General features: G+C 41.1%; 1 protein-coding gene across 15 annotated transcripts in view; it reads right to left on the bottom strand.

Moving 5' to 3' along the window:
* Marchf8 (membrane associated ring-CH-type finger 8) overlaps positions 1-13064 on the bottom strand; it is a 71942-nt gene that overhangs the window by 20864 nt on the left and 38014 nt on the right. For 7 of the 15 annotated variants that reach the window (XM_006506638.4, XM_006506639.4, XM_006506640.4 and 4 more), the window contains one exon: positions 11814-11984. The exons of 5 other annotated variants lie outside the window; for them this stretch is intronic. In XM_006506638.4, coding sequence (XP_006506701.1) covers positions 11814-11906 — 93 coding nt within the window. In that variant the 5' untranslated portion in view covers positions 11907-11984. Of the gene's footprint in view, positions 1-2372; positions 2831-11813; positions 11985-12501; positions 12526-13064 lie in introns of those variants that run through there. 3 more of the 15 variants (XM_006506642.1, XM_006506643.4, XM_006506648.4) reach the window with 3 other exon arrangements.

Raw genomic sequence — 13064 nt, 5'->3', positions numbered from 1 at the left:
AGCTAAACATATTGTGTCTTAATAGAACATATTGCTTTTCTTATTATCACTAAGCAGCATATTTATGCAGTCTAAAACTCCTGAAATCATAAATAAATAAATAAATAAATAGTTTTCTGTGACATAGACTGACAAATGCTTTTCAAATTTTAACATATGGTATAATTAGGATAATAATAATAACTGTAGTAATCATGTAGAAAAAAATATAATCTTTTCTAATTCATTTTCCACTAAGTTTCTTAGTATTTATAATTGATTTTTATCAATAATTATATAAACAATCAAATTAATAAATATTCCTGGTTTTTAAAAATTATATATAGGGGATGAAGAAATGGCTTATCAGTCAAGAACACTCTAGCACCCACATAGCAGCTTACAATTGTCTGTAGCTCCAGTTTCAGTTGATTTGATACCTTCTTTTGACTTCTGTGACTAGGCTCACACATGGTGCACATATAGGCAAACGCTCATGCACATAAAAATCAATCTTAAAAAACACCTTAATGTTTTTTAAAAAGATATATGAAATAAATATGAAAAGCCTTAGCTGGAGGGCATCATCCTGAGTGAGGTAACACAATCACAAAGGAACTCACACAATATGTACTCACTGATAAGTGGATATTAGCCCCAAACCTAGGATACCCAAGATATAAGATACAATTTGCTAAACACATGAAACTCAAGAAGAATGAAGACCGAAGTGTGGACACTATGCCCCTCCTTAGAATTGGGAACAAAACACCCATGGAAGGAGTTACAGAGACAAAGTTTGGAGCTGAGACGAAAGGATGGACCATCTAGAGACTGCCATATCCAGGGATCCACCCCATAATCAGCTTTCAAACGCTGACATCATTGCATACACTAGCAAGATTTTATCGAAAGGACCCAGATGTAGCTGTCTCTTGTGAGACTATGCCAGGGCCTAGCAAACACAGAAGTGGATGCTCACAGTCAGCTAGTGGATGGATCACAGGGCTCCCAATGGAGGAGCTAGAGAAAGTAGCCAAGGAGCTAAAGGGATCTGCAACCCTATAGGTGGAACAACATTATGAACTAACCAGTACCCCGGAGCTCTTGACTCTAGCTGCATATATATCAAAAGATGGCCTAGTCGGCCATCACTGGAAAGAGAGGCCCATTGGACACGCAAACTGTATATGCCCCAGTACAGGGGAACGCCAGGGCCAAAAAAATGGGAATGGGTGGGGAGGGAAGTGGAGGGGAGGGTATGGGGGACTTTTGGGATAGCATTGGAAATGTAATTGAGGAAAATATGTAATAAAAAATATATATATATATATAAAAAGAAAAGCCTTAAAGCTAAAGTAATCTATATCAACGCAAGTAAGAATTCACTTGCTATAAAATTATTTAAATTATACTACTTCTTAGATTCCATCTGAAGCACAAGAGGTTTTAGAAGTCTTAGTTAAGAATGCACTAATTAGAAACATACATATTAACTAGCTACTACAAACCAGGTACTGTTAAGGCCTTTAAGAATGGGGTGGCAAATAAAAAGACCCTCAGACTCATAGAGTTTAATAATATAGAGTAGCAAAGTTGCCTATAGTCACAGTATTTAGGAGGCAGAGTCAGGAGAATCATCAGTTCAAACCTAGCCTAGACTATACAGCAAGACCCCTCTCAAAAATGAAGAGAAGACAAGAGAATTATCAAATTTGGTTCCAATTATTTTTGTGTAATTTTGTGTCCCACAAGCTCTGTAACATCCTATAATCTCAACAAACAAAGGCATCACCATACACAATCCAACAGGCAGAGCAAAGGGCACTATCAGAACAGTCCTGACAAATGAAATTGCATGTCTAGTTTGCAAGTATATGTATGCACATACGATAACACATACAAATGCATTCACATACACACATAAAAGCTTACACAGATACATGGTAAATAACATCCACAATCAGAACAAAGGCCCTTTGTTCCACAAAGAAAGGAGGTGGCTTCTGCAAACAATACTTCCCTAGAAAAGAGTCTGTAGCTTTATTGATTCAAACACTAAATCATTCTTCCCAGGATTTTTCAAAGCCAAACTCCACGATTCAAAATTGAGTGGCCAACGTTAATTAATAAAAAGATAATTTTACATCAAAAGATAATATCAAAAATTGATAAATGACATTTAAATGTTTATTGTCCTAAGAATATGTTCAACAAACACAAGGGACATACTGTATTAAAATAAATTCTATTACAATGCTAATATGGCCTGCAAGATTACTGCAGGTGCCTCCAGGGAAGGATCCCTGAGCAACGCTTAGGCTCCACAGCTTTTATGGCATCTCTACAGTCAGGGAGAAACCTGGCCAGTGCTGACAGGACACTTCTCTTACCTGAAGCTTCATCTTCCAACAGGAATGCATGGGCGTGTCCTCAGTACAGCTCTCTCCAGCAGCATAGTGCCCTGCGCCCGTGGGGGTGGGGGATGAGGGTGGAGGTTGGAGGGGGGGTTGGGAGCTGTGCCTGAACTGCTGCTGCCCTGCAGCTCTACAGCCCTGCAGCCCTGCAGCAGCCAGCAGAACTACACTGCTCTGCTGCTGGACTTGAGTGCAACATTCCTGTGATCAAACTGGACTAACTACTTCCTCCAGCTGATTTTCAAGGAATGAGGTAGTTAATGAATAATTCACAACAAGTCGGTTCTGCAACCAATCTCACTTCTGTTCTATGGCCCTCCTACAACAATATGCAATGTAAAGATTCTAAGTATACTTGCTGGCTTGCAAATAATTGAAGCTCACTTTCCAGTCTATGGCAGTAAATGGTCCTGGATCTGTTTACTCTTGTATGTTAACCTATCACCCAGACTTACTTGAGAGACTTTTAAAAAGGGGGCAGAAAGGGTAAATAATTAACCACAGAAATCTGAAAGAACAATATTTTTTTTCTTCCATCAACTTGTCCTTCTGGGGCTGAGCTGTTAGAAGCAGCAGAGCACTTGTAATGCTACGCCAGCTGGGGAGGGGGTTCTCAATAGGGATGCTAGGAAACAAACTGCTTCAAGGGGGATTTTCCTGCTCTCTGGCTATAAATAAACCTTTTATCTCACTGTTATTCTTCAAGGAAGCTGATGAACATTTCTTTCCCGCAACCTGTCAATGCTTGCATATTTACAAATGAATAATGCCGAAGCAGCTGAAAACTACTCAAAACACAATTCCAAGAGAAGTCTGAACTGGAGGACTGGATAACTCCCTCCCTCTGCCACCACCTTAGGAAGTCTAGTCTCTGTCTGCTTCTCCACCTGTTCATTCACTCTCCCTGGTGTCTGGTTGCACCCCATGCAGGTCACGGTTGAGCTATCTGTCAGTTAATGGGGGAGAGGGGAGTATTTTGTTCCTAGCTGTTTCTGACTTATTAACTTTGCAAACTGGTCTTCAACACATCTTCTTGGCCCTGAGTCTTTCCTTACATTTTATTTTGTTACTTTATAATATTACTTCTGAGTTTATGCTTTCTAGAATTAAAGAAGTTTTTGTTGTTGTTTTTAAGAAGGTTTTTTGAGACAGGGTTTCTCTGTGTAGCCTTGGCTGTCCTGAGACTCACTGTGTAAATCAGACTGGCCTCGAACTCAGAAATCCGCCTGCCTCTGCCTCCCAAGTGCTGGGATTAAAGGCTTTTTTTTTTAAAGCTAGACATAGTGGTATGCTTAGGTGGTTCATTCTTTAATCCCAGTACTCGGGAGGCAGAAGACAGACAGATCTCTATAAGTTAGAGGACAGGTTAGTCTGTATAGTGAATTCCAGGACAGCCAGAGTTATGTAGAGACCGCTTCATAAATAAATAAATAGTAAAAAAAAATAATTTTAGAAGCTAGAGAGATAGCTCAGCAGTTAGGAGCACTGACTGTTCTTCAAGAGGACCCAATTTCAATTCCCAACACCTACATGGCAGCTCACAACTGTCTGTAACTTTAGCTCCACACCATCTTTCTTTGTAAGGATAAGGAGGATGTTTCCCAGTCTCCAGCAGCTCTTCTCAGTGGGAGCTTTGGAAAGTAGGCTCTTGCTAGCCTGACATACTCAGGGAGGAGGAGGGTTGGCAGAGAATATATAACAACATCAAGAGTTGAGTTGAGAAGGAGGGCAGAAAGGGTCAGCATGTCAGTATCTATCTCTCTATTGGAGTTATTGTGTCCCAGTACTACATTTTGACATTGTAAAAAGGTGTGTGTGTGTGTATGCATACATGTATATGTATGTGCATGTGTGGGCACACTTGCCACAGTTCACATGTAGAATTCAGAGAAAAGCTTTGTAGCACTGGTTCACTAGATTGTCAGTTTACAGTTGATCGCAGGACCATGAACCAGCATTTAAATAGGTTATTAAATGTCTTCCTTGTGGGTTATAGATACACACAGCTCTCTCAAGCTTACGACCTCCTCTCACTCTTGATAATGACAATATGAGTAACATAAAAGAAGAATTTCTTCTCTTGGGTTAGAGCAAAAATAACCGCAATTCTTCACAGCTGTAATCTGCTGTTTGATATTAGAGCACACTCTTTTTAAAATGTGGCTATGGTAGTCATCATTAACAGTTACTTCATTTTTTTATAGCTTTTTGTTTTTTCTTTCCTACTGACTTACTACTTGTTTATCTCATATTTACTTTATTTGTGGTGATAATTTTAGACAATCAAGTGTGTTTCTCTCTAAGTTTCAAAGGGCCATAAAGCGTGGAGACAGCGCTCAGCCATCATCGGTGATCTGATCAGGAACTGCTCTTGAACTTGCAAATGAAGTGGTAGCTGGGGAAGTTTCTCAAAGGATTCAAAGTGCAGTGGTTGCCATTTGAAGTTGGCACATGACCAACTGAGAGCAGCCATGGAAGCTTATCCTATTACAATCAAAGCTGCCAGTGCAGAGCAGACAGACGGGGAAACACACTGGCGTGGTGACCCAGCTGGCCGGTGCCTTCATGAACTGACACAGCATCGTCATACGTTCCTGTTATTCAGCGCAGTCACAATAACAGGATTTATTGATCAGACGGTGACACAAGGTGGGTTATATCTGGTACCTGGGGAAGTCAGGGTGGTGAGCAGGACTCCCGACTGCAGTCTCTACCATGAGCTTCCTTCCTTCCGATGGCTGAGCTTTGGTTACCCCACTGCAGCCATTTTTATATCATGGGATAAACAACAGCAGTCAGAAACGGTTCCCATTCCCTCTTTCCCTGACGTGGAGTTGGGGGAAGAGAAGCAGCCCCTCTCTTGACAGGGAATCGTGCCATTTTTGAGACAAACATGCTTCAGTGTGAAGTGATGGGACAGGGAATCCCATTTCCAGAGGCAACTTCACAGTGCACATGAACAGCACGTGACAATTTAGCAACATACAAAATCAGATAGTAAAGGTAGGCCAGGTCCTCACAGAGGGACAGAGGCTGGCCCAAGTGGCCAGCAAAGAATATGATTGTGAAGAGCTACGTGAATTCCACCTACACCAACTACTACAGAGAACATGCAAACTGCTTTCTAAGCTCATCTATAAAAAGAAGAGAACAATGAGAGTTTGCTGTTCTTAGTGCTCACATGAAGAGTATGCTGTTTACATGGCCCAACACTAAGACCTTACAGGAACCAAGCATGCAGAATGGGCAGGAAGCAATCATCTGTTACAGAAACTTAAACCCTTAGCAGCAGCATTCTCTGTGCTCAAAACATGCAAGACAATTATCAGAGACAAAAAAAAAAGGAAAAATTAATAATTAAACAAGAAGCTACAGCTAATTAGGTTATAATTGTATATTCACAAACATAAAAGGGAAAATACATTGTAAGGACATAAATGATTTTTTAAAAAACATTAAAAATGTCAGCCCAGAAGAAAAGTATGATGACAGTCAGAATACAGTACACAGGGGGGAGGTAGAACGAGTACGAATGGTGGGGTCTTGGGAACAAAAGATGAGAACATTCTGGAACCCAAGAAAGACTCATCATAGATAAATAGCTCAGGCTGTGATGCAACTTGGGACAGCTATCACAATACTGCCACAGGTTTGCCAAGGAAAGGGTGCTTTCAAAGATACAATACACTGTTGCTACGGTTATACAAATGAACAAAACAAATGTGTGCAGTATATTTATATTCATCTACAAGAAATTATTTTAGAAGAAACATGAGAAATATTCAAGCTCAGGTTTCCACAACATTGTGGGGAGGATCTGTTTATTCTTGTATGAGATAAGGAAGTCATCTTGCTGAAGCCAGGCATTAAAGGACACTAATTTCATTTAGAATACTATAATCGTATCCTACAGTGTTATTTTGTGAAACCTCTGCATTAAAAACCAAATTTGGATAGTTTTCAATTTTCAACAGTTACTGAAAGAATATCTGAAAAGTTACCTGCTACCTGGCTCATACCAGCTACAAGCAAGTAGCAACAGCCAACAAATCATATTCATTAGTAACACCTGACTAATTAATTTTATAACCTTCACTCAATTTATATACAACACATGAAGCCATTAGCAAGTACTTCTCTTACAGTATATTCTGACTATTTTATCTAAATAACATGAACTCTAGCAAAATCTCCTCCCCAGACCAATGCCCAGAGTTCAGCTCTAAAAAAATAAACAGCCATTACTTTAAGATCCAAGCATGTGAAAAAGACAAAACAGCTCAAATTTGGCAAAGCTGGGTTTAATGTTTAGTAACAGCATCCTACTCCCTTTCCAATTTCCAAGGGAACCGTCAGAACTCATCTCTACACTTTCACCAATAAGGCTGAAAATGGCAGCTAGTGAGGAAGGAGTCGTCTCTGGCTACAATTTCCTGTATGTGGCTGAGTAAACTGGGAGGGCCCCAGCAGTACTAAGCTAGCTAGCTGTGATTACCAAACAGGATAAGCACTCTGGGAGGCAGATTTGAAAGATGTTACACAGATGGCCCCATAAACACCACAAGAAAATAGATCCTTATTTCCAGATATGAGAATGGTACTATGGTGTGAATATGGTTGGTCCCCTTGTCCCAGTGTACAGAAAGGTAGTAGGCCTTTAAGAAGTATTTAGTTATGAAGGATCTGCCATCATAAGAGGATGAACATGGTTTTCAGGAAAGCGTTTTGGTTATCATGGGAAGTGTCTTTAGAGACTCCACCCCCTCTGTACTCTCTTTTCCTTTTTCCGCACCCTCCTGCCTTGTCCTGCATGGCACATGAAGAGGTCCTTACCAGAAGCTGATCAGCCTATAGAACTATAAGCCTTTTTCTAACTTACTCAGTCTCAGGGATTCTATTATAGCAACAGAAACTGTGCTGAGGCAAATATTAATGCCCTGAGAGTCTCACAGAAAGGTAATTAATAACTCAAAGAGCCACACAAATGACAGAGGTAGTAACATGTTAACTGGCAGTGATTTCTTTTAGGATTTCAAAAATGCATATTCATCTCTATGTAGGAAGAATTAATGTGTAGTGTATGGATACTTCACCTGTCAATTCAAACAACAACAACAAAAACAAACTATGGCCTATAGTAAAGGGTAGGATAGAAGGTGGGGCTTCTGGTGGGCATAAAGGATTCTGGGATTGGGCAAAGTGCATGAATATTCACTCTGGGGCATGAAGGAAAACAGTGCACAAAATCTGAGCAGAAGTAACATGGCAAAACTTGGATTAGAATAAATGGGATATTAAGTTATGAGCTAGTCAGAGAACAAGCCAAAGCTTATGCCAAGGTATTTGTAAATACTGTAAAGTCCCAGAGTCATTATTTCTGGGAATGGGAGCAACTTACAGTAAACACCCTAAAACATCTCTCCGTTTCATTATGCCTCTACAAAGAAGTCGGAACTAGAAAAAGGGCAGGCTGAATACCGACATGCAAAGTTGTAATATATGGAAGAAGCAATTTTTATTCTGTAAAATAAAACTATGGTTCCTGGGAGTAAACAGTGGGGCTGCTAATAAGAGAAAGCTAGAAACTGTGTTGATGAGAGACCTTGCATCCTTAATAGTTTAAACACACACATACATACACACACACACACACACACACACACACACACACACACAAAGCAGTAGATAGGCCAGGTGTAGTATCTAGTACATGTTGCTATCCTGAACTTTGGAGACTGTATGGGAGAAATGTGAGGAGAAGGGCAAAAACAGAGGTGAGAAAAGAAAGGGGGGGTGGAGAGGGAGGGGAGGGGAGGGAAGGGGAGGGAGGGAGGGAGGGGGGGAACAGGAAAGGAGGGCGAGAGGGAGGGAGAAGGAAGTGAGAAAGTCGTGGGCAACCCCCAGGGAGGCTCTGAGAACAGGCTGCCCTGAGATACAAAGCATGTCCAGCACTAAACTGGAAATGAGAGTCTGGAATACTAAAGCTCAGATTTTCTGTAAGTCCTTCTTGTAGGTTTTCACTATTTATCAGTATATTAAAGGAACAGAGGTTGAGAGGTGAACGTATAGTGAATATGCTTCAGAATACTGCTATCACCTCATCAACTGTGAGGCTCTTGTTCCAGATGCCAAATACAGATGAATATAGAATTAGGTAACTAGATCATCTATATAAAGTGTATATAAAGCTTCTACTTCCTTGTATTAAAATTTTCTCCATTTATATCCTTTCAGAGCAAACTAAAGTTTGCTTAGATAAATATCAATTTGATGCTTCATGATAAAAATCTCTGTTGATATTGAAAAGAAGATGCTGAAATCAACGGTGTGAGAATTAGAATTCCTTAAAAATATAAAAAATGTCTTTTGCTTTCTATGTAGTTGTCTAAATACAAACCAACTATGTATCACCTTTTTTATTATGCTTTCAGGAATGCAATGATGTGGACCAGTTCTTTAAGGATAGAAAGTAAAAATGTATTTTCTGGATAATCTTACAAATTGGGTCCCAGGTGATGTGGTCCTCTATGCAAGGCACCCATTCGTGCTCACAGCTTTGATCACACAGGAGGCCTGGGGCCAAAGGGGCAGAACATGCACCGTCCACTCAGCGTGGCTAGTCTTGGCAACAGTGACGTGTACACCAGGAGCAGCAGCACACACCTGGAATCCTAACACACAGGAGGTCGAGGGAAGAGGATGGAATCTGGGACCATGACAATCAATCAGGTAGGGAAAACACCTGGAGTCCTTCCCATTCAAACAAAGAGCATCACTCAAACTAAGCCAATAGGAAACATGTACCCCTAAGTTCCACCACACTCTGCAATGTTTATACAGTCCCTATCCCCATGGAAAAAAAAAGTGCACAACTTATTTCACTGAGAAAAGTGGCTGTTTTTACTGAATGGTACTCTTGGGGAAGAGTCCTTTCTACCAGAGCATTCATCACTGGATCTCGGACCCACCTGCCTGGCTGCAGTTGTCACCCCCCACTTGCCACCCCACCACTAGTGCTGTGGCTGGCTGCCATAGTCACCGCTGTCCAAACCTTCTCCATTTTCTTCTAAGAGCTGTAACGCTTTCAGCTTCCCCAGAGGGACCCAGACCCATGGAACCTATTCGTCCTGGTTCCACTTTACCCTTTGGGCGGATAGAGGCCGACAACAGAGTGCATACTGAACCTGTCTCCACAGAAGGTGCTGGGTTCTTTCCAGCGCCAACAGTTTCTAAGTGGCAGTACTGATAACAGTAGAGGCATTTTTTTTTTCAGTCATAATAAAGATAATGACAATGTTTAGCACAAAATGCAGCAATTGAACTTTTGTGATTCACTGCCTCCCGATCACTCCTGATCAGGGTAGAGTCATCCCACAGCACTGGGAACTAGCTCTTTCTAGGATTCCAAAGGAGCATTTCCTTCCTACAGTAAAATGTTCTCCTTAATTTGGAAAAGATGCTGTTACTTACAGTGTGTCCTAGAATCCTGATCTTAAGTCTGGAAAATGGAATATTGTCCTAAGATGGACAGTGACTTACAATGACTGTCAAGCAAATGTTTATTTCCAAACACTGACTTGGAGATCAGCTACTAAACTTTTAGTCTTTTACATTACATTAATTTACATTAAGATAGGCCTTGAAGCAACATATTACTAACTTTAAGATGTAAAGAAGAAGAATGTATTCTCTAAGACAGTTAAGATGAAAAAAAATTTTTTTAATGAAGCAATTCAGGTTTCCAAAAGGAGACTAAAGGCTGGAAAGTAATGGGTTAGTGTCTATAAAACCTACAAAGCCCCATGGTGGCTCATGCCCTTAATCCCAACACTCAGGAAGCAGAAGCAGGTGGATCTCTAGGAGACCAAAATGAGTCTCAGGACAGCCAGAGCTACACACTGAGACCCTGTCTCCAAAAATAAAACAAGCCCAAAAGCAGTAGTCAGTTTAAAGAATCATTTGTCTACTCACAAGGGATAGGAAGAAAATCCTTTATGGATTACAAAGTATTCCCAGCGGTTCTCATGCCACTGAAAGTGAGTCCCGCCTTCATCCACAGACAGTAAAACAAAGTTCTAGTCATTAGCCATCCACAGACCACCATGTATAGGCTCCTGCAGTGCATGCTATAGAGAACTGTGCATAAAGTCACCTTGGGTATGACCCAAGTTAAGACCTAGCTTTGCAGCTCCCAGAACCTCGGGAGGAGGGGGAGGAGGAGGAGGAAGAGAAGGAGGAGGAGGAGGAGGAAGAGGAGGAGGAGGAAGAGGAGGAGGAGGAAGAGGAGGAGGAGGAGGAGGAGGAGGAGGAATCTTTGCAGAGCTTCTCTTTTACTTCTCAGCACAGGCAGGTCACAAATTCTATCTACAGATTTTGGGTTGAGCTTGTGGTTTCCTTAACCTTCTCCTTTTCCCTTAGCTCTACACATAATCCCTGTTTTCTACAGGAAGTCCTGAAATCCCTCCATCACTGACCTTATCCAACTAATGTTTCTATGTGTCAAGGCAGACATCATGAAAACAGATAGGCTGATTATAATGACCTCCTATATGCAGTAACAAGCCCCTAAGTCTTTGCTCAAATACATCTATACACTGCATCTTGTTTTGAGAATCTAAAGAACTTCCTCTCAGGAATGTGTAAGACATGATCAGAAGACTTAGCCAACTAACACCCGTGTGCCACTTACAGCTAAGAAGCTGATAAGCCTATGCCAAAAACTTTAGAACCCAGAAACCTGCATAAGACAATGACCTCTGAACACAGCCAGCTGTGCTCATTAGCACATCTCCAGAGAAACCATTCCTTTAGAGCTCAGGTCTTACTCTAGATTGCAGTTGGTGAAATTTTAACAAAATCATTGTAATGGTTGGGGCTGTGGAGATGGCTCACTAGGCAACAGTAACTGTCACCAAACCTGAGACTCTGAGGTCATTTCCCAGGATCCACACGGGGAACAACACCAAGTCTCAAAGCCATCCCCCTGCCCTCTATTTTTGGGCCATAGCATGCTCACACCATCCATACAACTAGTACAGATGTAAAATAATTAAATGTGAAAAAGTATCCAAATGATATACTTGTGATGGTGGTTAGTACTGACTGTAAACTCCATAGGCTCTAGGATCACCCAGGAGACAAAGCTATTAGTGTGTCTGTGACAGAGTTTAGAGGCTGAGTTAACCTATGTGGGACAACCAACTCAAGAATAAAGAAGTGATGCAAGCACCAGTGTTTTCTCTGCTTCCTGCCTGGAAAGGATGAGACCTGCCACCACCTCATGCTCCTGACACCATGCCTGCCGTATTTCTCACTGCCATATTTTTGCCCTCAAAATAAAACAGCTATTCAGCCAGCATCTGGCCACAGCTACCAGGAAAGAAGCCCCAGGAGGCACTGAAGAAGTTCTCACATTACCTGCTCCTTATCTTTGGTCTTGCTTCTGTAGACTCTAGCAGAAATGGCATCCTGAGAAGGGATGGCAGAGATCTGGTGCAATGGCATGCTCATCCCAGCCTCCGACCTGGTCTTCCTCCTTACGGAAGTGAGTCTCCTCTAGCAGAGTCATTTTGGGCCATTGACTTCAAGCTAAGAGAAAGGAAAAGAAACAGAGCTGAGCTAAAATACCTAATTTCCAACAGTAAGACTACACTTTGTTAATTTGAGGAAATTATTCTAACCAAATACTTGGTCTTCAAAAAGGATAGAAAATGACTAGGGAAAATTAAATTTGTTTCTTGTACTAAAATATAAGTATGATAAGGAAGCCAGAGGGTCACAGATTAGTCTTTTGTTGTCCTCTTAACTATAAAAGAACAAAGTCTCATTATATTATTTCTGAAGTTAAACTTTTGTTCCTGTGTATGTGTGTGTTCCCCTGAATATCAAACCTCATCTCATGTATCCTGATATAGTAACCTTTCCTTGAAACTAATTAATGCCTTTGGCAGGAGGATTACAAACTTGAAGCTAGCCTGATCTACATAGTAAGATCCTGTATAAACAAAACAAAAGGAAATGTAAAACAAACATTAGACACACACAAAAAGAGCAAAATCACCACTGCTGTTCTTAGGTCAAGTTATAGTTCTGTGGTAGAGCTTACCTATATACCCAAGTCCCTGGGTTCAATCCCTAGTATGAAGCTTTCAGATGATGATCATGATGATGACGATGAAAGCAGAGTGGGAAATAGTTTGAATGGGAGGGAGGGAGGGAGGGAGGGAGGGAGGGAGGGAGGGAGGGAGGGAGGGAGGGAGGGAGGGAGGAAAAGAAATCAGTCAGTCCATCTAACTGACCTCAAATTCATATAATGGCAAGACTGGGGTTTTAAAAGTCTAAAATTCAAATTATCTATGGTTCATGCATAACCTTCCAAAAGTCTAGACTCTAAACCAGCTGTTGGCCAGTTTCTCCTATAAAGGGCAAGGTAAATATTTCAAGCATTATAGGCCGAATCTGTTCTAGTTACTTGACGACTCTGTGTATTGTGAAAGCAGCCATTGATTAGTGGGTAAATGAAGAGGAATGGTAATGGGTTCTAGTTTAGATATGGTGGGACAGATGTTTTTCTTGAAGGAGTGAGTTTATCTCACTAGTGAGCTCAAGACCAGCTGTTACAAAGCTTTCAGCTCACCCTGCTTCTTTTCCCTACATTTTTTTCTTTCC

Source organism: Mus musculus, chromosome 6 (assembly GCF_000001635.26).
Source record: "Mus musculus strain C57BL/6J chromosome 6, GRCm38.p6 C57BL/6J".
Classification (NCBI taxonomy): Eukaryota; Metazoa; Chordata; class Mammalia; order Rodentia; family Muridae; genus Mus; species Mus musculus.
This window is presented reverse-complemented; position numbering and strand designations above follow the sequence as displayed.